At 31.9% G+C, this 27253-nt stretch overlaps 1 protein-coding gene across 1 annotated transcript in view; it reads left to right on the top strand.

The window, feature by feature from the left end:
• LOC141560847 (E3 SUMO-protein ligase RanBP2-like) overlaps positions 1 to 27253 on the top strand; it is a 73715-nt gene that overhangs the window by 37783 nt on the left and 8679 nt on the right. Inside the window, exons 7-23 of the mRNA XM_074299635.1 lie at positions 2407 to 2599; positions 3591 to 3681; positions 4816 to 5025; positions 6131 to 6312; positions 6400 to 6575; positions 6752 to 6875; positions 7373 to 7534; positions 7855 to 7992; positions 8074 to 8220; positions 9681 to 9860; positions 9964 to 10047; positions 12539 to 12677; positions 13829 to 13923; positions 14472 to 18879; positions 23864 to 24031; positions 24609 to 24701; positions 26526 to 26719. Coding sequence (XP_074155736.1) covers positions 2407 to 2599; positions 3591 to 3681; positions 4816 to 5025; positions 6131 to 6312; positions 6400 to 6575; positions 6752 to 6875; positions 7373 to 7534; positions 7855 to 7992; positions 8074 to 8220; positions 9681 to 9860; positions 9964 to 10047; positions 12539 to 12677; positions 13829 to 13923; positions 14472 to 18879; positions 23864 to 24031; positions 24609 to 24701; positions 26526 to 26719 — 6784 coding nt within the window. The remainder of the gene's footprint in view (positions 1 to 2406; positions 2600 to 3590; positions 3682 to 4815; positions 5026 to 6130; positions 6313 to 6399; positions 6576 to 6751; positions 6876 to 7372; positions 7535 to 7854; positions 7993 to 8073; positions 8221 to 9680; positions 9861 to 9963; positions 10048 to 12538; positions 12678 to 13828; positions 13924 to 14471; positions 18880 to 23863; positions 24032 to 24608; positions 24702 to 26525; positions 26720 to 27253) is intronic.

The raw sequence follows: 27253 nt of genomic DNA, 5'->3' as shown, positions 1-27253 counted from the left end.
AAAAACAAAAAAAAATTCACACTGTTATGTTAATATTTTAAATTAATGCATAATGAAAATGACTTAAGTCCTAGACTTAGAACCAAGCAATCTTAAGTTTGAATTGCACTTGAAAGACTTAATAATTATTTGATCATGAGCAAATCCTGTAATGTACTTAAAAGAAGAAAGTACTTTTCAGTTCCCAAAGCATTATATAAATGTGGTTTTTTTGGTTGCTATTATTATATCATATTATATAATACTATTATTATTATTATTATTATTATTATTATTATATTTCCTGTCTCCATGTGGGATTTTCTTTCCATCTGAACTTAGTGTTACTGAATAGATGTATAATTCATATTTCAGTACTTTCAAATGAACCTTAAAAGTTGGCTTACTTCATTAGGGATTCTTGGTATTGTAGAAAGGTGCTTAATAGTTTTTATTTTTATGTTTTTAAAATAATTACAAATATTACATTTTCCCAGGTTTTTTAAACCTAAGTTTTAATGATCCCTACCTTAATTAGATAATTAGCAAATTATTAAACAAAAAATCCACAATTTACATTTTACCTATATGAAAATGTGTTAATTTATTGGTTGACATAAGGTATAAGGTTATACCAATTGGATAAATACAATTGAAATAAAACAGAAAGGAGGAAGAGAATAAATCTTTTCAGGAAAAAAAAGGATACTAATCTCTTGAAAAGTATCAGCAAATTTTACGATATTAAAGGCTCTTATTAGTTGAATATAGCTGGAATATGAATAAAGGCTATTTGAAGCCTTTTCAACTTTAAGTTGGTTTCAAGTTATTACCAGGTTATCAAATTAAATAAAAATAATTTTTTTTTAATCTAATTAAACTTGGGAAAGTCATTCACCTCGAGTAGCACTTTGGGACTGATCTACTATGTCACAGACAGATTGCCAACCATCTTGATGAAAGAATTCTCACATTAGGAGTTTCTCATATTCATAAACTCTGATTTCTTCATGTTTCTTTTCCTCAGGACAGTTATAGGTAATTATTACTGTAATTTAAAGGGATTTCTTATTGAAGCTTAGACTTGTCACTAATTTTAAAGCATTACATATCAGAGAAAGAAATTAGCCAGCCTCTTAGTAATAATAAGCCTTTCCAAAATTAGCTTAAGCCATTGCTTTTCTGTATTTAAAACTTTTCAACTTGATAAAGGACACCTTTTGAGGACCCAAAATAACATATACCAACATAATAAAGTTGGATATGTTTAACAAAGAATAGATATTAGTGGAGAGGTTTTGGTGAGTTTTGACTGTAGAATTTAGTGTGTGTGTGTGTGTGTGTGTGTGTGTGTGTGTGTGTGTGTAATATATGTGTATATATGCCTGGTCTGGGAATTGCCCTAATAAATAATGAATTAAATAATTAATAGATTATAAAAAGATTTGAAGGAAGTGAAAGACAATTGATTTCGCTCCCCACTCTCAGTCCTCAAATCCATTTTAGGTTAAGGATGGACAGTCTTGCTTTTCTGCAGATCCACCATCCTTAAGGAAAGGATAATTTAAATTTTCTAGTAAATTCATATTTTTCAGATGTTTTGCAGTAAACTTTTCCACAATAGTTAAGCCTTAATATGGGGTTAAACTTTTTTTTTTGTGGGACTTTAGGATATGAGAAAAATAAGATATGTTTCAAATAAATATTTAAATAAAAAGAATGGTAGATGATGTTTTTCAATCATAGATCTAGTTTTCAGTCTTGCTCTGGAATCTCTCTTCTTTTACATAAAAGATTAGGAATTGAGCCCTAGGAAGACCAAGTGGTAAATTCACCTGGTATCACGAAGATTGAATTGAATAATTATTGTCAATATTGTTCTTCATCTTCAAAAGCAAAATGTGTGGCTGGATTATATGGCAATATGTAGAGATATATATATTTTTAAATTTATATTCTTATCAGAAGGATTTTTTTTCCCCTCAATTTTTTGGGAGTAGAAGTAATTTGACAAACATCAGTAAACAACATTTCTATATACAAAATCTATAAAAAGATTATTATTTGAAATTGAACATTTAAGAACATAAAAGTGTTTCTTTGAAAAAGTAGAAATTAAATTTAATGTAGTAATTTCAGAACTATTCTGCTGGTATATGACCCTGTCTGAGTTTCCTTTTGCTGTATTTTTTAATGTTTCAATAATATTTCACATTTTTTCTTTTCTATTGTAATGATGGGATATATCACCTAATCTATTCCCACAACCCTTTCCTTAAGCATTATTTCTTTATTTTTATATTTTTAAAAATACATTTACCTTTTATTGTGAAATAAAGTTATCCATTTACTATGAAAGATATAGATTATATATACTCAATTCAGTAACCTTTGATTGCTATTTCTTGCAACATTTTTGTGTTATAGTTTTGATGATGCACTTCAGTCTGTGAAATCTTTTATGAGTGGGAATGATGAGCTATCAGTTACTTTCCTGGAAATGAAAGGTCACTTCTATATGCATGCTGGAACTCTGCTTTTGAAAATGGCTCAGCACAGTGAGGTACAATGGAGAGCTCTATCAGAATTGGCAGCCTTATGCTATCTCATAGCATTTCAGGTATGCAGTTTTCAGTTTAATTAAGTATATATTTCACCCAGTTGATTTTCATATTTGTAGACTTAGAAAAAAGAGATAATATGGAAATTTTTGGTATGACCTCACATGTATAATGAGTATTATATTTCTTAACATCTCAGAGAAGGACTGAAGGGAAAGAATTAGAATTTAAAAATGAAAATTAAAAAAATATATTTTTAAACATATAGTTTCCTCATAATTTTCTGTTTTTAGCTATTTGTATTCCCTCCCCATTAACATCTAGATTACTTAATATGGTTGGGACTTAGGCTTGGGATAATGATTAAACTTTGAGGTTTGAGGGAATTCTCTACCTAATAAGTAGTCAAGAAAATCTTTATGTGCATGTTAGTCTTAGAGACTTGCCTTGAGACATAACTGGTCATTGTGAATCATAAATTGAACTTGAACCCATCTCTTTATGATCCTAAGGCCAACTCTCCAACTCTCTCTGTGTTTATAAAGTCTATCTGCAACATTTTATTTACATGGTTCACTGCCATGAATGTTTGTAAGTGAAGTTAAATTGAATGTTTATATATAGTCTTTTTTTTTTTTTTTTTTCCCCCTGAGGCTGAGGTTAAGTGACTTGCCCAGAGTCACACAGCTAGGAAGTGTTAAGTGTCTGAGATCACATTTCAACTCTGGTCCTCCTGAATTCAAGGCTGGTGCTCTATCCACTGCACCACCTAGCTGCCCCCTTTTTATATAGTCTGTCTTTTTTTTTTTTTTTTTTGGAATGTTTATATAGTAGGAGAGAATTCCTTAGAGGTACTTTTAGTATGTTTTTCATTGTTTAATTGTGCATTTTTAGGACACAGTGTCTTTCTATATACTGTGTAGTTAAATTTTGGAAATTTAATATCTTTTTTTTTAATCTGTATTCATAGGATACAACATTATGCTCTGTAGCATTTTTTATTTTCAATTTGTGAATTGAAAATATTCTGATTTCTAATATTTTTATCAGGTTCCAAGACCAAAGACTAAATTAATGAAAGGAGAAAATTCTGGACAAAATTTGTTGGAAATGATGGCCTATGATCGTCTGAGCCAGACTGGTAACAACAGAGTTTTGTTATTCCTTTAGTTTACTCAGTGTGATAGGATATTCACACACACACACACACACACACACACACACACACAATTATAGTGTAAGATAATTGCTAGGAAAAAGTATGCATAAAGTGCTTTAAGTTCTATAGATTGATTCCTAATTTTTTCATTCAGCAAATATTTGAAACCTTTTGTATAGAAGAGATACAGTGGGATACAGATATATATTATGATTTTACCTCAAGGAACTCTGGCAAGAAAGAGATGACATATACACAAATGGTAATGAAATGCTACAACTGCCATATAAATGGTAAACTTTAACACAAAAAGACAGCAGGATTCCCTGCATTAGACTTATTAGGTCTTCTTTATGTACTTTGCTTTTTCTTGTGATAGTTTAATTCTGTATACTTGAAACTTTTCCTTTCAGTCCTGAAAATAAAATAAAATGGTATGTTTCAATCTCTATCAAATATTTTCTTAGCTTTCTGCTCTTGATATGCTGATATATGTAATCAAGTACAATGAACTCTTTTAAAATTCATAATGTAAAATATTCTAAGTTTGGATTTGTTATAAAATAGATCTGAATGAAAAAATAAGATTTAAATATCAACTATCACACATTATTTGAATGAAAATATTAGGGGGAAATGTAAAGAAATTTAATGTGCCTTACGCTACTCAGAGCATTTCAGGTAAGCAGTATTCAGTTTAATTAGATGTATATAAATCAGGTGTGAGTTCATTGCACTAAAATGAATGACATTGTGTTAAAATGACAATTTTTACCACTGGATATTAATTTAGTTCAAACATGCCTCAAAATAATTTTCATTGGATCTTAGAATAAAGCAAGCTGAAATCTCTGAGGTCAAACACTACTGTCTCCCATACAATGAAGGAATTCCCTATATGCCATTTCTTATAGGTGGTTAGTCTCTGTAGAACCAGTTCTAGTTAACAAGAAACTTCAGTATCTTACTCTTGTTTTTATTAGTTAGTCTTGAATAAATTCATTACATTGAATCAAAATTTATTTTCCTCTCACTTCCACTTACCAGTCCCAGCTGTTTTCCAAAAGGGAAAATTGTGTGATTTGTATGAATAATTGTTCAATGTGTCTGTTACAGGACATATGCTGCTAAATTTAAGTCGTGGCAAGCAAGACTTCTTAAAAGAGGTTGTGGAATCATTTGCCAATAAGAGTGGACAGTCTGCCTTGTATGATGCCTTGTTCGATAGTCAATCACCTAAGGATAAGTCATTTTTGGGTAGTGATGATATCAGAAATGTTAGCATACAGACCCCAGAACCTGAAGAACTGGCTAGATATGATATTGGTAAGTAAGAAACACCTAAGTAGTATTTGCATGTTAGAATCATTATGATATAGTATATAGCAGTGGTCCTCAAACTTTTTAAATAGGGGGCCGGTTCACTGTCCCTCAGATTGTTGGAGGGCCGGACTGTAGTAAAAACAAAAACTCACATTCTGTCTCCACCCCATTTGCCATAACCCAGCGGTTCACATCTGGCTCGCGGACCATAGTTTGAGAACCCCTGGTATATAGTATAAGGGCTCTTGGAAATTTTTAAAATATTTTGATAAAATTCAGTATTTTGCTTCCTTATATTTCTTTTGTAATCCTATGCATTTTGTTTATAAATTGAAAAACATTATTTTGAGAAGGCTTTGCATGGGTTTTACCAGACTGGCAAATAGGGATTTATGGTGCAAAAATGTTTAAGAACTTTGATAATAATGAAAAGATATTTTTGGAGTTAGCATATCCTGAGTTTATATAAGCTTATATACTGTGTAATGTTGATTAAGTCATTTAACTTCTCAGTTTCCTTTTTTGCCATTTGAATATAATACTTTTACTATTCACTTTACCCATTGTTATTTTGGGGGGAAAAAGTATTTGTATAAACTAAAGCCTAACTATATTATGAAGCCTAACTATAGTTTTAGTTTCTTTCATCCTGTACTTGATTTTTAGAAAATGTACATTTGCTACCTTTTATTTAAATCTCCCATTTAATGTCGTCTTACTTAGATTTTGATCATTGCTTTAACTTTTCTGTGTCATTTTTGTACTGTCATTTTGTTTTTACTAGTATTGTGAATCTCCATTAACTAGAGGCTTAAACATTGAATTTCCCGATTATTCAGTACATTTTTTTGTTTGTGATATTGATAGGATAGTGATATAATCAAACAGGTTTGGGGTTTGTTTTGTTTTTGTGTTTTTTTGATCAGTTTTAATGAGATAGTCTTGTCTTCAGAGGTTAATATAGATATTTGCTTGAAGTAAACATTTCTGAAATATATTGAAAAGAACAATCTTTGGAAACTAAAACAAATGCAAAAACTGGCAAAACTAATCCAAATTGTAAAGATTTTTTTTTTTTTCTCTAAACATTATTATTTTGCTTTCATAGGGGCCATTAGAGCACATAATGGTAGTCTTCAGCATCTCACTTGGCTTGGGTTACAATGGAACTCATTGTCTACCTTACCAACAATCCGAAAATGGCTTAAACAGCTTTTTCATCATTTGCCACAAGAAACCTCAAGACTTGAAACTAATGCTCCTGAGTCAATTTGTTTATTAGATCTTGAAGTAAGTACAATTTTAAAGAATCAAATGGAATTGGGAAAAAATTCTCTTTAACATCAAAATAATTATTATTTTTAAAAACAAAAACAGGTATTTCTACTTGGGGTGATATTTACCAGCCACTTACAATTACAAGAGAAATCCAATTTTCACTACAATTCACATCAACCTCCATGCTTGCCACTACCTGTGTGCAAACAGCTTTGTACAGACCGACAAAAATCCTGGTGGGATGCGGCTTATAATCTTATTCACAGAAAAGCAGTGTAAGTACTAATTCTATAACATTGTAACCTTTTTTTTAATTTGGAATAAGTACACATAACTTTTGACCTAAAATTTCATTCAGCTCTTGTGAAAGTTGTTAATTCTGAAAGTAATGTGTTTCAAACTCACATAATATTGATGTTTATGCTGTCCTTTTATTTATTTATTTTTAAAGGTCTGGAACTTCTGCAAAGTTACGCCTTCTAGTTCAACATGAAATAAACACACTAAGGGGTCAGGGCAAGCATGGTCTTCAACCTGCTATGCTTGTACATTGGGCAAAAAGTCTTCAGAAAACAGTAAGTTGTAACATAAACATTTTCTATGAAGAGACTTGTCCCTCAATTTAAATCTTAAAAGAAAACACAAATATCTAATTGGCATTTTGAAAATTATGAATGTAGTGCAATCTTGATTAAGTCATGCTGTTTAAAGTTGTTTTCTCCTGTCTTTTTCTTGTTTATAAAGTTAGTATTATATAAAGGGATACTTAGATTCTTAGGCTTATAGTCTGAAAAAGACAAGGCTGGTGGGATGAATAAATAGGGAATAGTTTTTATTGGAAGAGCTAATAAAGAGGAAAGAAACATGAGATTTTGCTTTTTGGGGGGCAGTTGGGACTGATAAGTAAATGTTATAGAGAAATAAATGTTGATTCAGTGTAAAGAATTTATTCAGGGCTAATTAGAATCTGTGAAGTTGTGAGTTTCTTGTTAACCAGAACTGATTCAATAGAGTTGAATAATAATGTGTGCTGATAAAAATTGTCATTTTAATATAATGTCATTCATCCTAGGGCAGTGGACTTAATTCTTTTTATGATCAGCGGGAATACATAGGAAGAAGTGTTCATTACTGGAAGAAAGTTCTGCCATTATTGAAGATAATTAAAAAGAAGAGTAATATTCCTGAACCCATTGATCCTCTGTTCAAACATTTTCATAGTGCAGATATTCAGGTACTTCAGCGTAAAGTTGAGCATTTAATGGAGAAATGTGTGTTCCATTTTATAGTTGAGGAAAATGCTTGAGTATAGAGAAGATGTCATCTGTTCACTAATTAGTGATAGAATTATTTTTATTGATTCTTGCCACTTATATACAGTAATGATAATTTACAGAAAGACAAAGCCTACATCTAGACTGCCTATATTTTCTGGAAAGTAACATAATAATAATACTAAGAGGCTAGTTAGTTTGACTAATTTATTAAATGGTTAACTTCCAAATATATAGAAAAGTGTAAATAAAATTAACTCTTAAAATTCCATATCTTTAGATATCTGAAGTTGGGGAATATGAGGAAGAAGCACACATAACATTTGCTATGTTGGATGCAGTTGATGGGAAAACTGAAGATGCTATGTCAGCATTTGAAGCTATAAAAAATGTTGTTTCCTATTGGAATCTTGCCCTGGTAAATATTTAATTATTTGTAATATTCAGTTTAACTTTTTAAGAAATAACTAGTTCATAAAGCCATAACTTTTTATTATAGATTTTTCATAGGAAAGCAGAAGACATTGAGAATGATGCTCTTTCCCCAGAAGAACGAGAAGAATGCAAAAACTATTTAAGAAAATCTAGAGACTACTTAATAAAAATTTCAGATGAAAGTTGCACAGATCCTGCTGTAGCTAGAAAGGTGAGGCAGTAATTTCTCTTTCTGTGTGTTTAGCTCCATTTTTCTTCTGAAGTATCTAATGGTTTGACATGTTGCTAGCCTTCAAATAATACTCATTAATTGTAATTATTAGAAGAGCTAACTACTTAATGAGTTTTTATTTTTTTCTTTAATAAGACTCAAAAGTTTATTATTAATCATCTCTTAATGTGAAAAGTACTATCTTAGGCACCGGGGAAAGATGGAAAACTTAAGAGAGCTATCTTGCCTTTGTGGGGCTTAACAGCTCAGCTGGATATGATGGCACAAATATCTACCATATAAAACCTAGTAATATCATACAGTCAGTGATCACCATTCACATCTTCACTATTTGCAGCTTTTTTTTTTTTTTTTTTAAATAGCTTTCATTCCCACCACTCCTTGAAATATAATTAACATGCATTCTCCTTTTTTTCCTTTTTTTTTTTTTTTTTTTAATACCACTCCTCTGTGGAATGCCTGGCACATAATTGCCATTTAAATTCTTTAGGTTAATTTCATTCTTTTCTAGTGCTAGACAGATTTTGTTGGTGCTATATTAAGTTTTTCTTCTGTCACATGCTAGAATGTATTTTCTTTCTGCTCTATGAAAGCTGAACAGTAAATGTATTTTTGAAGTGAATATATAGAGAATGTACTTTCAAAGGCAATGTAAAAAAAAAAAATGAAATGTTCTTTATTAGTAAAAAATAAGACCAGTATTGGGAAAGGAGGTAAGAATTAAAACTGATTTTCGGAAGATCAAATGACAAGGCTAATTAAACAGCATAAATGATGTTGCAGATATCCTCTTGAAGATTTGTAGAGTCTTGGTCTGAGCTTCAGGGAAAACCAGGCTTAAAAGACCTACTTCTTTCATTTGCTATGTGTAATGTAGGATCATAGAATATAGAATGGAAGGGATGAGGAAGTTATAGCTAAAAAAGGTTAGGTATACAGAGTGGCATGGTTGGTAAAACAAATGATAGTTGGTATTTGTATCTTCTGACTCATAATCCATCTCTTTTTCTGCTTTATATGCTGCCTCTATTCACTTTTCTCAATCTATAAAATGAGAGGGTTAGACTTGATGAGCATCTAATTCTCTTGTTGTATAGTAGTTTCAGTTATAAATTACTCTGTGACCCCTTTGGGGTTGTTTTGGCAAAGATATAGGAGTACTTTGCCACTTCCTTCTTTGGTTCATTTTACGGAAGAGGAAACTAAGGCAAACAGGGTTAAGGAATTTGCCCAAAGGTACACAGCTAATAAGTATCTGAGGTTAGATTTGAAGTCTACAATTTTTTTATGCAATGGCAGTTTTATCAGTATTATTCTGCTGATATGTATATTATATAGATATTTATAAGTCACAAGATAATTCAACTTACTTAATACACATAATAGCTTTTGCTTTGGCATATTTCCAAAGCCCTTGAATTAATGCCTTTTATTCTTAGCTTCCAGTTCCTTTGGAGTCTGTAAAAGAGATGCTTAATTCAGTAATGCAAGAACTTGAGGAATATAGTGAAGGAGGTCCCCATGGTAAAAATGGTTCACCTAGAAATATAGATTCTGAAATAAAACATTCTACACCGTCTCCAACCAAATTTTCTTTATCACCAAGTAAAAGTTACAAGGTATGTAGCAAAAAGAAAGAGTTTTACATAGAGTAATATGTGGTCTCTTTAAACATTTAAGGGGTTTTTGTTTGTTTTTGTTTTTGTTTTTGTTTTTTTTTAGTTTTCTCCTAAAACTCCTCCTCGATGGGCAGAAGATCAAAATTCTTTATTGAAAATGATCTGCCAACAAGTAGAAGCTATTAAGGTAAATTGGCTAAGTTTTCTTGAAGTGATTATAAGGTAGGAATTTAAATATATTCTGCATTTATTTTACAGATTGTTTAAAACTTGTTTGAAAAATTTGAACAAAAGTGGTTAAGTCAGAATTTCATTATTGGTCAAATAATATCATTAGTGTTTTATGAAATAGATACAATGTGATCTTTAAATAAAGCAGCAAAGCCGATTTCTAAAAAGAAAGTTAAGGAATATAGAATTATTTTAGCATTTAGATCATATAAGGAACTCTCAAACCAGTTGTTACAACTATAGTGAATAAAGTAGTTTTAACTTTTTTTTTTTTTTTTTTTTTTTTTTTTTTTTTAATGGACCAGTAGAAATACAACTTTCATAGTTGTAACTGGTAAAATGAAAGTTTTTGAAGTTTTTCTGATATTCTTCTACAGTATAGTCTAAACAAAATCATTCCAAGCACATTCTTGCATGAAAATGAGATTTTATTTTGAATTAGATTAACAGTTTGAGAATTTTTTAAGAATACTATTTGAGATGAACAAACTTTAGATTTCACACAGATTAAAAAGCATTTGTGTGGAATCAAGAGGCCTGATCTTGGACAGGTCAGTAAACTATAGAATTAAGTTTTCCTAAGTAAAATGAAATTGTTGACATGTGATAATCTTCAATATTCCTTCTAGCTTTAGAATTCTATGACCATACTTGTTAGCAATAAATAAATGATTTTTATTAGTATATTTATGTAGTTAAGAATTGCAAAGTAATTTACAATATTCATTGTATTATTGTACAGTAGTGATACATTATACCCTCATTATAACCCTGTGAAATGGATGCTATTATTTTCCCCATTTTATAGATGAAAAAGCTAATGCAGACAGAGGATAAATAACTTAACCTAATCACACAATATTATATCTAATATTTGATTTGAATTCCAGATCTTCCTGATGCTAGGTCTAACACTCTGCCTAGCACTATTTACTCTAGTACCCTCTAAAAACAAATCAAAAATCCAGATGGTAATCATAAGACATACTTCAGCTCTTATCCAAAGCACATATCTCCTTTTCAGTATCCTTGAGAGCTGAATTAGAAAGCCTTTTCTTTGATCTCTTGGTTTTAGAGGCTTAAATTTCTTAGATTGTGATTTTGATTTGGCGATTATTGCTTTCTAAACTATTGTTTAGTTCCAGATTTTCACTTTATATATGGAATATTTGAGATGAAGTAACTTTGAGAAAGGAAAAATTAAGCAATAATATAATAGGAATAAAGTATTATTTTGAAAAAGTTGAAGTATAGTTTGATCCTTGAATGATTTTTCATAACTATATTCAAAAAGTGAAATAGCTTTTAGTTGTTAATGGAGCAAAAATGGGTTTCTTGTATTGATATATGGATGATGAAATAGATTTGTATTTTCTTTGGTCAAGGCACATAACTTTTTTTTTGTTTGTTTGTTTGTTTAATCTGTGGGTAATTAAGTTTATCTGTCTAGTTCTCAGTTCAGTTTAAAATAACTAGCATTTTTCTAAATATAAGCCATTAATGAAGGAGATATAAATTAAAAAACCCTTAAGAGCATTTTTTAAAATGTTTCATTCTTATCTTTTTATTACACTGGACATCCTTGGTATTTACTCTTAGGAACCCTTCTTTGCAATAAAAACAGACAAAACCAAAAAATAGATTTTGCCAGATGGCCATATCTGATAATATATGCAATTTCTCTCCTATTTTTCTTTTGAAAGGAGAATCTATACTATGGGAGCAAATTTTTTAATGTAATTTTTGCATTCATCCCTTCCCATTCTCTTTCCTTCCTTTCCCTCCTTTTCCCTTCCCTCATGAAATACATGAAATGTCATGAAATACATTTGATAATTTTTAAAAAATTTAGACCCTCAGGTTCTTGCACTAAGTTGGAGAACAAGTGGTGAGAGCAGGTAGTGTTTATCAATATTGCTAAACAACATATTCACACAGGGAGTCCCCTTTGGATTTTTTAAAAAGTTTCTTGCTGCTGTAAGTGACAAAATATTTGAGAGAGAGCTTTATGTATGTTCTCTCCATAACAATCTTGTGAAATAGATGGTGGTATTATATGTATTTTACAGTTGAAACAGACTAAAAGAAGTTAAGCAACTTATCCAGAGTCATATAGCTAGTAAGTTACTGAGCCAGGATGTGACTTTTAGACTCCAGGTCCATTCTGTCTACTTTTATTGCAAAGTTATCTGTACAGCATTAAACCCAGTACCACTTGAAACCTTTTAACTTGACTCTTAAAAACATGTAAATTTTTTAAGGGAGCTAATTAATTTCTGTTATAAATCAACTGTGGGCATCTAGAGCCCTTAAAAATGTTGTTATTATTCTAAGAAACATTTGTATGGAGAGTTTTGATTTAAATTTTTTGTCTCTTTGTTCTGATAATTTTAGTGTTTTTTGTGACTAACATAGAATTTATTCAGATTAAATTATGTTTCTGATAGAAAGAAATGCATGAGTTGAAGCTAAACAGCAGTAATTCTACTATGTCCCCTCACCGTTGGCCTGCAGAAGGCTATGGAACAGATTCAGTGCCTGATGGATATCAGGGATCCCAAAATTATCATGGAGCTCCACTAACAGGTAAAATAAGTTAGTAGTACCTAATGCATTTTAAGTTAAAAAGCTTTTTGTCTTTTTGATTTAAATTATGTAGACAACTTAGAAAGCAACTTGGATGAAATCCTCCTATATTTAGCAATGGATGAAATCCTCCTATATTTGTTTTAACAGCTTACTAAAAGTTTTGTCCTTGGTATGTCTTTATTATCAAAAGAAAGTTTTAAACTTTATATTGTAATGGAACTAGTCACTACAAAGTTCTATGTTAAATTGTTTTCTTCTTAGTGGAAAAAAGATAGCCTCAGTCATACTATCAGATGAACAGATGAAACTGACTTTTATAAAATCAGTATTTTTTTTGCTTTATAAGTGGGGAAAAAAGCAAAGAGCTTTCAAGAAGAAAAGAATACTCAGAGCCTCAGGGGAACTATTTTAGTTGTAGGCCCTATGAGAGACAGTAAAATAGAAATTATTAGTTTAGCTGAAGTACTATATAGTTAGTGGCTATGGGGGCTTGCCTAGACATTTAGATATGGTAAAGTTAGAAAAGTAAGAACAAATGAAAGTTCTGTCATTAGAATATCCAGAATAGCATTTGTACAGTGATATATAATTTCAAAATAGTATTTTGGTCATTGCATAATACTTAACTATGTAATAAGTTCTTTTTTCAGTATAAACTTAAAAATACTCTTCTTCAAAAGAGATTATTTATAAATATCTGTTAAGTATGCTTCTAGAAAACTTGACTGTTAATACTAAAAAGATATAAGCTGATGGTGGTAGCAGAGTCTGACCTGTAAACAAATTAGAAAGGGGAAGAAAGCCATTAAGTCTCAACACTGGTACTATCAAATTATTGATAGTATTATATATTATAAAGTCTGAAAAGTGTTCAAACCTTTTAATATTACATTTGTGTAGATAGCATTTTATACTTTCTTGCATTCTTTTTGTATTATAGAGTAATGCTTTGTAAGAAGTAGAAAAAAGCAGGTGTGAAGAAATATCACTTGAGATACACACATTCATGAATTTTTTTTCACACTTTAAATAATTGGTTAATTGGCCCAATGCTTTTAGGTGTTCTATGTAGAAATAAGCATTCCCTCAGGGTCACTTAATCTCACTCTTACTATTGAACTTTAACCGACTGTTTTTCTTTTTTTCAGTTGCAACTACTGGCCCTTCAGTGTATTACAGTCAATCACCAGCCTATAATTCCCAGTATCTTCTCAGAACAGCAGCTAATGTTACACCGACAAAGGTAACAAAAGGGAATATTTATAAATACTCCATCTTAGTTTAAACTTCTTCTAAGAATTTAGATCTTGGAAGAATTTAAGAGATAACACAGCACTGAAACTTGTAAAACTCTTTCAAATTAGATAGTGTATTTTAAATTTCTTTCCAGGTAGAAAAATAGAGTATGGAATCTGTCCTTTATAATAATTGTAATAGAGGTAAAATTTCTTATTATTCTACCTATTTTGAAGGAAAAATAGGGAAGAATCTTTGTGACGCTTTTCTCAGTCATCATTGTGATAAGCTTTTGTTGACCTGGGAATTTGTTTTACTTCTTTGTCCACGTGCAAAAATAATGGCAGGAAGTATGTTTTCATATTTCTAATATGGTACAAGATTATTTGATCATATGTTTGCTGAAGAGAAATACTGTGAGCCTTCATGGTATCACTTCACATCCATTGGTGTTGATGACTGCTCTGAGATATATTTTTAAATGGTTTAGGAAGTAACAGGAAATTAGATATTTAGATATCTCTAAGAAAATGCACTCATTTTTTATATTTATAGGCTCCTGTTTATGGCATGAACCGGCTTACACCTCAACAGCATATATATGCTTACCCACAACAAATGCATACACCTCCAGTGCAAAATCCACCTGCCTGTATGTTCTCTCAAGAGATGTATGGTCCTCCATTGCGTTTTGATTCCCCTGCAACTGGAATTCTGTCACCTCGAGGAGATGATTACTTCAATTACAATGTTCAACAGACAAGCACAAATCCACCTTTGCCTGAACCAGGCTATTTCACAAAACCGCCAGTTGTGCCTCATCCTTCAAAATCTACAGAATCCAGGGTTATAGAATTTGGGAAATCTAACTTTGGACAGCCTATGCCAGGTGAAGGAGTAAGGCCACCTTTAACAACTTCAGCACAAGCAACACAGCCAACCACCTTTAAATTTAACTCCAATTTTAAATCCAATGATGGTGACTTTACATTTTCATCACCTGAAGTTGTGGGGCATCCTCCTCCTGCAGCTTTCAGTAATAGTGAGAGTCTCTTAGGTCTCCTAACTTCAGATAAAACTTCACATGATGACAGTTATAGTGGAACAAAACCAATTCCTAGTCAGACAAGTGCACCACGAAATACATTCAATTTTGGTAACAAGAATATTTCTAATGTTTCATTTACAGAAGGCATGACACATGGTCAGTGTAAAAATTCTCTTTTTGGTCGTAATGACGACATGTTTACTTTCCAAAGTCCAAGCAAAACAGTATTTGGAACACCAACTTCAGACTTAGCAAACAAGAGTCATGAAACAGATGGAGGAAGTACTCATGGAGATGATGATGATGATGGTCCTCACTTTGAACCAGTAGTTCCACTTCCTGATAAAATAGAAGTGAAAACTGGCGAGGAAGATGAAGAAGAATTCTTTTGTAATCGTGCAAAATTATTCCGTTTTGATGCAGAATCCAAAGAATGGAAGGAACGAGGCATTGGCAATGTTAAGATACTGAGGCATAAAATATCTGGCAAAATTCGTCTTCTCATGAGACGAGAGCAAGTACTCAAAATCTGTGCTAATCATTATATAAATCCAGATATGAAGCTGACACCCAATGCTGGCTCAGATAAATCATTTGTATGGCATGCTCTTGACTACGCAGATGAATTACCAAAGCCAGAGCAACTTGCCATTAAATTTAAAACTCCAGAGGAGGCAGCTCATTTCAAACGCAAGTTTGAAGAGGCCCAAGGAATCTTAAGATCTGCAGCTTCAAATATTTCCACAACAAACCAAAATGTTAGGGTTTTGAAAGACACCAAGAATCAGGATAACAAGGATACTGGAAAACCTGACTCTGGACATCCAAATTTTGGTTTCCAAATTACAAAAAAAGACGGGTTATGGGATTGTAACAACTGCTTAGTAAAGAATGTTGCAACAGCAAAGAAATGTGTATCATGCAAAACCCTAAATCCACATAATAAGGAGCTTTTGGGCCCACCATTAGTTGAAAACTCTCCAGCTTTTAAGCCTGGCACAGAAAAGACTCAAGAAGGATTTGGATTGATGTTTGCTAAGAAAGAAGGTCACTGGGATTGCAGTGTGTGTTTAGTGAGGAATGAACCGTCGGTATCTAAGTGTATAGCTTGCCAGAATACAAACACAGCAAATAAAACTAAACCATCATTTAGTCAGCAAACTCCCTTCAAGTTTGGTCAGGGAGAGCCTTCTAAACCTACTACCAGTGATTTGGGAACTCTTTTTCCTAAGAAGGATGGACAGTGGAATTGCAGTGTGTGTTTGGTACAGAATGAAGTAAGTGATAAAAAATGTGTTGCTTGTCAGAATCCAAATTCACAATGTCAACCCAGTCACACAATTCCAGCACCTACTGCTTTGAAGCTTACTACTGCAGACACCAGCAAGTCTACTAAAGGTGGATTTGATGAAAAGTTTAATAAGAAGGAAGGACAGTGGGATTGTAGTGTTTGCTTAGTACGAAATGAAAGCTCTTCCTTGAAATGTGATGCCTGTGAAGCACCAAATCCAGTCAATAAGCCTGTTGCAGAAGCATCTTCAGATTTTACATTTGGTTTCAAGAGTAAATTATCTGAACCTTCTGGGAGTCAGATGGCAACTGGTTTTAAATGTGACTTTTCAGAAAAATCTTTTAAATTTGGCAGTGCTGAACAGGGTTTTAAATTTGGCCATGTTGAGCAAGGAAGCTCACCTTCTTCCTTCACATTTCAGGTTCCCTCTGGCATGGATGCCAAATCTACAAAAGAAGGATTTAGTTTTACTATGCCTGCATCTGCTGGTGGATTTAAATTTGGCATACAAGACTCTAGTGATCAGAAGGGTAGTGAGAAGGCCATTGAAGGAGATGCTGCTGTCAAGTCTCATGATATCAAGCAAAATAGTAGTGATTTAGTTTTTGGAAATAGTAGTAGCAATTTCACTTTTGCTGACCTTGCAAAGTCAGGGGAAGGATTTCAATTTGGCAAAAAAGATCCAAATTTTAAAGGGTTTTCAGGTGCAGGTGAAAAACTTTTTTCATCACAGAGTGCTAAAATGTCCCCTAAGGCCAATACTTCATCAGACATTGAGAAAGAGGATGATGCATACAAGACCGAGGACAATGATGATATCCATTTCGAACCTGTAGTTCAAATGCCTGAAAAAGTGGAACTTGTTACAGGAGAAGAAGATGAAAAGGTTCTATATTCGCAGAGAGTGAAATTATTTAGATTTGATGCAGAGATAAGTCAATGGAAAGAAAGGGGCTTAGGAAATTTAAAGATTCTTAAAAATGAAGTCAATGGCAAACTAAGAATGCTGATGCGACGAGAACAAGTACTAAAAGTATGTGCTAATCATTGGATCACTACTACAATGAATCTTAAACCTTTATCTGGTTCAGATAGAGCATGGATGTGGCTAGCTAGTGATTTTTCTGATGGAGATGCTAAACTGGAACAATTAGCAGCTAAGTTTAAAACACCAGAGTTGGCTGAAGAATTCAAGCAGAAATTTGAAGAGTGCCAGAGACTTTTACTAGACATACCACTTCAAACACCTCATAAACTTGTAGATACTGGGAGAGCTGCCAAACTAATACAGAGAGCTGAAGAAATGAAAAGTGGACTAAAAGATCTCAAAACATTTTTGACAAATGACAAAAAGCTCACTGAGGAAGAGAGTAACAATTCAGGTTTAGCAGCCAGTACTTCTGATTTAACAGTAAAACCACATGCTGAAACTACTGGGCCTTCATTAGAATGGGATAATTATGACTTAAGAGAGGATGCTTTGGATGATAGTGTAAGCAGTAGCTCAGTATATGCATCTCCATTATCAAATAGCCCTGTGAGGAAAAATCTCTTCCGTTTTGGTGATTCAACAACAGGGTTTAATTTCAGTTTTAAATCTGCTTTGAGTCCATCAAAATCCCCTGCCAAGTTGAATCAGAGTAGGACTTCTGTTGGCACTGATGAAGAGTCTGATGTTACCCAAGAAGAAGAGAAAGATGGGCAGTACTTTGAGCCAGTTGTACCATTACCTGATCTGATAGAAGTGTCTAGTGGTGAGGAAAATGAACAAGTTATCTTTAGTCATAGAGCCAAACTCTATAGATATGACAAAGATGCTGGCCAGTGGAAGGAAAGAGGAATAGGTGATATAAAGATTTTGCAGAATTATGATAATAAACATGTGCGCATAGTGATGCGAAGGGACCAAGTATTGAAACTTTGTGCCAATCATAGAGTAACACCAGACATGACTTTGCAAAACATGAAAGGGACAGAAAGAGTATGGGTTTGGACTGCATGTGACTTTGCTGATGGAGAAAGAAAAGTAGAACAATTAGCTGTCCGGTTTAAACTGCAGGATGTTGCAGATGCATTCAAACAAATTTTTGATGAAGCAAAACAGGCCCAAGAAAAAGATACCTTGCTTTCACCACACTTTTCCCGTGCTTCTACTCCACGAGAATTCCCATGTGGCAAGATTGCAGTAGCCGTATTAGAAGAAACCACAAGGGAGAGAACAGATTTAAACCAGGATTCTGATACAACAGATACAGTTCTAGAAGTTGGAGAAGTATGTAGCACTTCTGAAACACCAACTAAAGCAGTTGTTTCTCCTCCAAAATTTGTATTTGGCTCTGAATCTGTTAAAAGCATTTTTAGTAGTGAAAAATCAAAACCATTTGCATTTGGCAATAATTCAGCTACAGGCTCTTTATTTGGATTCAGTTTTAATGCACCTTTGAAAAGCAAAAGTGGCGAAGATGTTTCAGGTGAGATTGAAAGAAAATCAGACTCTAGTAAAAGTGAGGCACAGAAGAGCTTGAACATCAAACCATTTGTTGAAAACAAAGCAGAAAAGTCCTTGACTCCTTTTTCAAAGGAAGAGCCCTCAACTACCTGCGCATTTAAAACATTAGAAAAGGGTAAGTGTGAAGTTAATTTTTTTTTTTATTTCAAAAAAAATATTATGTTAAAATTTTAATAGAGGTTACTTTGTTTTATACACAGATATGTATTAATTAGAATTGTTTAATTAAATTAACCCAGTTTCCTTACAGATATGGATTAATAAGGGAAAGTAGTTAATTTGAATTCTTTCAGAGACAATTTGAAAGTATGTCTTCTGGTAAAAATATTAGTGTAATTGGACAGAATTCACATTTGACATGAGGCTTACTTCATAGAAATTTTCAGCATTAGTATTTTAATGTAACATTTAGTAAAGGTATTTTAGTGTTAGACTTTTTTTTAAGGAGATGTAATTTACCCTTAAAATATTTAAATTTCATGTTCTCAGCCAAAATTATGATACTACTTAACTTGTTGCAAACTAATTTTTAAAAGTATTTGGTTTTTTTCCCAACCTCATAGAAGTACAGGGTCTTTCATTGCTCTTAGTTAGTGTCTTATCCTATAAAGACAGATAGTAAGTTTTTGATGCTCTGCATTTTTAAAAGTCAGTTATGTTAAAATACATGCATTTGATGTAAATTGAATTTGAGCTTAGAGCTTATTATATTCAATGAACTTTTTTCTAAATAAATGGTAGTTGAATTGTAGATGAATCTAGGCAATGACTGGACTAGTTGAGAATCTGGGCTTCTTTATCATGTCATATGAAACAGTTTATATTAAGGGACATGAGCAGAGTAGAATTTTTTTTTTTAATAGCTTTTTGGGGCATCTAGGTGGCTCAGTAGATAGAGCACCAGCCATGAAGTCAGGAGGACCTGAGTGCAAATATGCCCTCACACAACAGCGTGCCCTAGCTGTGTGACCCTGGACAAGTCACTTATCCCCAATTGTCTCAGCCAAATATATATATCTTTTTATTTCCCAAAATGCATGCAATTTTCAACATTCATCCTTGCAAAACCTTGTGTTTGAAATTTTTCTCCTCTTCCCCTGTTCCTCAGACAGTGAATAATCTAATAGAGGTTAAACATATACAATTAGATTAGAATTTCTTAAATTAATTTCTCCATGGAATATTTAGAGAAAAAAGCAATTCCTTTTTGATTGGGAGTAGGCTGAGGAAATTTTGGTTCCAGATAAAAGAAGTTAAGCCTAATTGGTTTTTTAAATATTTTTGATACATAATTTAATAACTATATTTTAGATAGAAAAATATTTTAACACAAATAAATCAAATCTCCACAGAAAAACAATTATTTTAACTTCCATGCAGGGATACCTTCTGAAAAAACACAGTAAAATTTCAGAGAGGTTATATCACACAAAAAAATTTATATATAAAGCTCTTAATTTGTTTTTTAAAGTAGGGATTCTCTTATTTTCTTTTTTTTTTTCCTGTTATGTACTTTTCTGGTCTCCTAGTGAAATCATCCTCCTTTTCTCCGTGTTTTTAAATATACAAAATAGAAGATTACCAAGGAAACCAATTACATTGAAATACATTTAACAAAATATTTTAAGAAGTTTTATTTCAACTTTAAAAGAACACTTTTTTTCTTCTTCATTTTTAACTTTACACACAGCTTCTGCAAGTCAGTAGAATATCCAATTCACTTTCATGTTTGCAGTTAAAGAATATATATATTTGAGTCAAGGTTAATAGGTTAAAATTACATATAGTACTGAAATTTTGTTCTTAGTACAGTATTTAGTTAAAGACATGTAGTAAAGTCTTTTAAAAGTAGATCGAATAAAAGTCTTTGTGGCTTTTTGTTTTATATCTATCTTTTGTTTGAAAATGGCTGCACTTCTAGGTAATTTCTTAGGTGAACTTTTAGTTTTAATTTGGTCCTCAATTTTTACATCCCTTTGATAAACTTATTTTGTTAATTGAAAGAATTCTTCATATAAACTTTAAAAAATTGGTAGTGAATTTCTATAGAAGTTTTTTTGTTTGTTTAAAAATGATTTATGTTCTTGTACTTAGGGAAGTATAGTAAGCAGCTCCTCACACTTATTCATTCATTTATTTATTTATTTATTTATTCATTCATTTACCTATTTATTCATTCATTCATCACTTATTTATTTATTTATTTAATTATTTGCAGGCAGCTTTTTAAAATTAATGGTCTTTGAATAACTGATCTACTCTACACAAACCAAAAAATGTTTGCAACAAAGTTACTGTTCTACGTGTAATATTATGGCATTAACTTAGTTAATTAACGTTAACTTTCTTTTTAGACAGTTTTCCAAGCACACAGTTGATTTCATATAATATCATAGATCTAGAGCTGGAAGGTCCTACCTTCTCATTTTATAGATGAGGAAACTGAGGTTCACAGGGGTTAAATGACTTGCCTTCACAGGTAGTATCAGAATCAGGTCTTGACATTGTTCTTATTGATATAATGTAACTAGAGAATGTTTAAACAGTAAGCAATAACACTTATTATTGCTTAACTAATTTGTAGAATACATTAACTAGAAAAAATAATTATACTGGTATAATAAAAAAAATAAGATAATATGGAACATTTCAGAGTATAAGATATTTCTTTAAAAGCCTATGAGGTAAATGTGGGTATTTACCATTATTAACCTCTTTAACTTACACAACAATGTTTTGAAGTGTAGATGAAAAAGCACAGGTAATTTGTTTTTTACCTGATGTGATTTTTTTTCTCCAGAGATATGGTCAAAATACTTAAAATGGAAGTGCAGTAGGAACTGATACATGATCTGTTAATTCCTAAGTCATTATGGGGACTATGAAGTATTACTGAATACGCCTATAAACTATTATCTTTTTCTTATGTAGGGGTGGGATGGGGAGGGGATGGTATGCTTTTAATCCAGAAAAGGGAAATTAAGTTTTATTTTGTCCCTCTAAACTCCCAAATCCTTAATATTGTTTATTTTCTAGGATTTAACTTTAGTCTTTTTAAATCTAATCCAATGGCTTTTTGGACCAGTTTCCCCTCCTCACAGCCTGAGAGCAAAGGTATAAAGTGCACTCAGTGTGAGATGACTTTAGTTTTCTTAGAAGTTGGCAGTATTTGATAAAAGTAGCTTTGCTTCATGAAATCAAATATTTAACAATTTATAATACGCATGTTAAGTATGCTGGTTTAGGTGAAAAGGTCTTTTGATAGTAGTTTAACACACTGTAATTAATGCTTGCACATAGTTTTTTTTTCATTGTGTTATTCTGTTTTGAGGGTAGTTAGTTATAAACAGTCACTTACTTTCTGCTATGTTGCTTTTCTCTACTACACTAATGCACTTTTAGTGCATTTTGACACTACCTACTGCCTTCACTTCTCAATGCCTTGTTCATTTGTTCCATTGACAATGCTGGACAATAGGAAATATACAATCAGGAAATAAGGTATTATATAGTTAACTGTTAAACTTCTATTTTAGGAAATAATCTTCAAGTGTTACAGGTAAAAGGTGACTGCCTGTAACAAATTTTTCCATTATGTTCTTGATTAAACAGATTTCATCTCATGTCTCTCCATGTACATAAGTAGGCTTCAACTTATGTAGTATGTTTTGAATATATGTGTGTTATTAGGAGATAATGGTTGTAGTTATTTTAAATTAAAAAAAAAAAAACTCCAGCCCTTGATGTTGAAAAGAAATAGAACTATATTGTAAACAGAAGTAGAATAGCAGGAGTCAGTCTTAGGCAGGTGTTCTCAAACTATGGCCAGCGGGCCAGATGCCGGGTTATGACAAATGGGCTGAGGGGCGGAGACAGAGAATGAGTTTTTGTTTTTACTATAGTCTAGCCCTCCAACAGTCTGAGGGACAGTGAACTGGCTCCCTATTTAAAAATTTTGAGGAACACTGGTCTTAGGCATATAACAACATTTTATTTGAAATGGATTTAGGTCTTCTAATGATTACATACCTTCAATCTTATAAATGAGGAAATTTTTGAGACTTAGAAAAATGAAAATACTTGGAAAGATCATAAAACTAGCATCAGAACCTACTGCCTCCTAACTTCATTTCTACTATAATTATCACTGTGCTATTTGCATGCCCTTTCCCCATATATTCTTCCAACATAAAATTATGATTATTTTTAAATAAGGTGACAAGAGATTGTAGTAAAAGACAGCAGGGGAGAAAGGAGAGAATTTATTTCACTTAATTGATAAATAATCATTACCTTTCATAAATTAGTTTAATATTTTTGCTGCTCCTTTAAGCCAAAAATTTCACTGGCTGTTTCTAGATCTAGTCATCTATCCTTTCAGCAAGCAGTCATTTTAGAGTCAAGAATTTTAAGATTTTGCATGATGTTTAGTCATAGGAGTTTTGCCTAAGGTACAGTATTGAAGCTCAGATGAACATTGTGGGATGGGAGGGGAAGCAGGAGTGGGGGTGGGGGTAGACATATTCTTTAATATTGTATTGGGTAGTTGTGTAAAATGGTATGTGCACAAGTGTGTTCTTGTGCACACATGCAAAGCCTTAATCTGGCATATAAAGATCTTTTAAACTAATATCACAACATTTTTTAGAATATTTCTGAGATTACCTTATAGTTTCACCAAGTTATTAAGTTTGATTTTTTAAAATTTAGATTGGACTAATTCTATATTATATTTTCCTAATATAAAGCATTTCTTCAGTTGCATGTGCATGGCTCTTTAATAGTTATTATTGGCATGTAAAAGGTTCATTTCTAATAATTTACATTTTATAAAATTTTAAGAATTGGATCATAATATGTTATTTTACCTAAATAAGTAATACTTCTTTAAAACTAAAAAAATCTTGTATTCATTAAAGGAAAGATAAGCAGTGTGTCTGATAGAATCCTAAAAAATCAAAAGATTGCTTCATGAATTTTTTGCTTGAAAATATGTTATTGTAGAAATTATTTCGTAGTTTTGATTTTAGGCTCAAATAGGGTTTGTTTGTTTTTTAATTTGAAACTTAGGCTTTGTAATTTTGCTTTATTTCTTATAGCTGAGGTAAAGAAGGAACCAGAAGAACTTTCCACAGATGATGTACTCATTATATATGAACTAACTCCTACTCCTGAACAAAAAGCTCTTGCTGTCAATCTTAAACTTCCTCCAACTTTTTTCTGCTATAAGAATAGACCAGATTACATTAGTGAGGAAGAAGATGATGGTAAGGCCCCATGTCATCCTACTCTCTTGTTTTCCAATATTGTAGAATACTGTAGAATATTAGTATTAACATGAATATTTAGGTTAACTTACTACAATGTTTTCAGTGCTAATTAAACTATTGAAGCTTAGAATTGCAATAAGAATTTTTTTTTTTTTTTTTTTTTTTTGAGAAATCCTATTGTTTGTTTTATATAATTAGGAGAGTCTTCGAATTAAAGAATCTTGGAGTTGAAATAAATCTCAGTCCGTCTGGTTTAGAATAAAACATGAATATAACATGTACAAATATATTTGCATATGCTATGATTTTGTTATAGAAAATTCCCTTCAGTGATGAAAGTGATAACCTGTCTTTGGGAGTTGCTTAAGTTAGATGACTTTGCTTTATTCACAAAGCTAGTCTTTTTAATCCTTAAGTCTAACATTTATGTCTATTAGGTCAAATTAGTCATTGGCTTCTATTTATATTAATTGAATTATTCAATACTTTTTCACATATCTTCCATCATCACATATTGCCTCCCAAATTTCCAATATTTAATCATCTGTTTGACACTACCAATCATATTTTTAAGATGAAGATTTTGAATCAGCTGTCAAGAAACTTAATGGAAAGCTATATCCAGATGACCAAGATGAATGTAAAGGATCCCAAGAATTTGTAAGAGGTAAACTTAATAGAGAATAATGTTATGTTACTTAAACTTTCTGTAAATAAATAAATTTCACAATACCTATAAAGTACCAGAAAAGTACATAAAAAATTTCATAGAGATTTATGAGTTCAATCCATATAAATGACCATTGTTTTGATAAATTAATTTTAGTAAAATTGATTGTGAGTGGTAAATAGAAATTCTGTTTACCCTATGCCTTACCCTATCTACCTTTCCTATTATTATAAAATTTGCCATTGTGCTGGAGAGAAAATACTCTATGGGATTGGAATTAAAATAATTAGATTATCATCCTCGGTATTATTAGGAAACTAGCAATTTTTATGGATTCTGGGATTTATGCTGTTTTCTTTTTACTTACCTTTTGCATCACTTTTTCCCATTCATAATCTTTTCCAGGAACTTTAGAAAATCTCTCTGAGCTTAAGAATCCCGTACTTAAAAAAAAAAATTTTTTTTTAAATAATATTTTATTTTTCCAAGTACATGCAAAGATAGTTTTCAGTGTTCACTTTTGCAAAACCTTGTTCCAAATTTCTCCCCCCCTGTTTTCCCCCTTTCCCTTCCCCAAGATTGCGAGCAATTTGATATGGGTTAAACATGTGCAATTCCTCTAAGCATATTTCCATATTCATCATGCTGCTCAAGAAAAATCAAATCAAAAGGGAAAAGAAAATGATGAGAGAAAAAAAATCAAGCAAACAACAAAAAGGTGAAAATACTATGCTTTGATCCACATTCACTTTACATAGTTTTCTCTCTGGATGTGGTAATTCCATATTAAAATTCATTTACCTCACATATTTTTCCTCCCATTTATCTTGAAATTTCTACTATGTAATGGAACTGGACTGGGCTGTATTCTTGCACTAGGTGTTAGTCTAATACTTTTTTTTTTTTTAATTTAACAGTTTTTTTAACCAGATATATGCATGGGTAATTTTACAACATTGACAATTGTCAAAACCTTTTGTTCTAATTTTTCTCCTCCCTCCCCAGATGGCAGGTTGACCAATACATGTTAAATATGTTAAAGTATAAATTAAATACAATATATGTACATATGTCCAAACAGTTGTTTTGCTGAACAAAAAGAATTGGACTTTGAAATAGTGTACATTTAGCCTGTGAAGGAAATCCAAAATGCAGGCAGACAAAATTAGAGGGATTGGGAATTCTATGTAGTGGTTCACAGTCATCTATCTCCCAGAGTTCTTTCGCTGGGTGTAGCTGGTTCAGTTCATTACTGCTCTATTGGAACTGATTGGTTCATCTCATTGTTGAAAATTGCCACATCCATCAGAATTGATCATCATATAGTATTGTTGAAGTATACAACAATCCCCTAGTTCTGCTCATTTCACTTAGCATCAGTTGATGTCTCTCCAGGTCTTTCTGAAATCATCCTGTCAGTCATTTCTTATAGAACATTAATATTCCATAATATTCATATACCACAATTTATTCAGCCATTCTCCAATATTGGAAGGAAAAAGGGGAGGAATTTTTTAGAATGAATGGAGGAGGATGATTTTGATGAGATGAAAAGGGTAAAGGGGAAAGGGAGGGGGGAACCAAGAAAATAAGGAAAAGGAAATATCAGTAGGGAAGGAGAGGCAAGATTTGATTTTACTATAGTAAATGACCAGTCCTACAGAGACATTTTAAAAATCATTATAGCCTCTATTTAGGGGGCATATTACTATTGGTTGGCCTATGAATACATTTTTTAATTGTCATATTCAAGTACTTTAGCCTTAAGCCTCTTTCTCTTTGTTAATGAATTTGTTGCTTTTGTTTTATTTGTTCTTGCAGAAGAAGTTATTCCAGACCATGATAAAGAATGTATGATTGTCTGGGAAAAGAAACCAACATCTGAAGAAAAAGCAAAAGCAGAAACGCTACAACTTCCTCCTACTTTTTTCTGTGGTGTTTGCAGTGATACTGATGAGGATAGTAGCCATCCAGAAGACTTTAACACAGAAGTTCAAAAAGTCCAGGAAGCAAGGGTAAGTATTTCTTTATTTTTTTCTTATGTAACTGATAGCTGGTACATTTAACATAAAAAAAATCCAAACTGATTTACCTAATAGCTCATTTTAGACATATAACAAATTAAATTATCCCTAACAATAAGTAAACCTTTGTTATCTTCCTTGATTCTTTCTCCCCCTCCCCCCCTTTCTGCCACTACACTCCCTTCCCCTCCCCATTTTCTTTCTTTGCCTTAGGAGTGATCAGCAGCTCTACATATGTTTTCTTAAACTTCTTTCTGGGTCCCAAGACTTAATTCTTAAATAAGTTAGCATTTTTATTCTAAAGAAGATAATTAACTGAAACAGAAGTGGATTCTTTTATTTATTTATTTATTTATTTTTTATTTCATAATTATAAATTTTTTTTTGACAGTATAAATGCATGGGTAATTTTTTTAATAACATTATCCCTTATTCATTTTTCCAAATTTTCCCCTCTCTCCCTCTACTCCCTCCCCTAGATGACAGGCAATCCCATACATTTTACATGTGTTATAGTATAACCTA

This window comes from Sminthopsis crassicaudata, chromosome 3, assembly GCF_048593235.1.
Source record: "Sminthopsis crassicaudata isolate SCR6 chromosome 3, ASM4859323v1, whole genome shotgun sequence".
NCBI lineage: Eukaryota > Metazoa > Chordata > Mammalia > Dasyuromorphia > Dasyuridae > Sminthopsis > Sminthopsis crassicaudata.
This window is presented reverse-complemented; position numbering and strand designations above follow the sequence as displayed.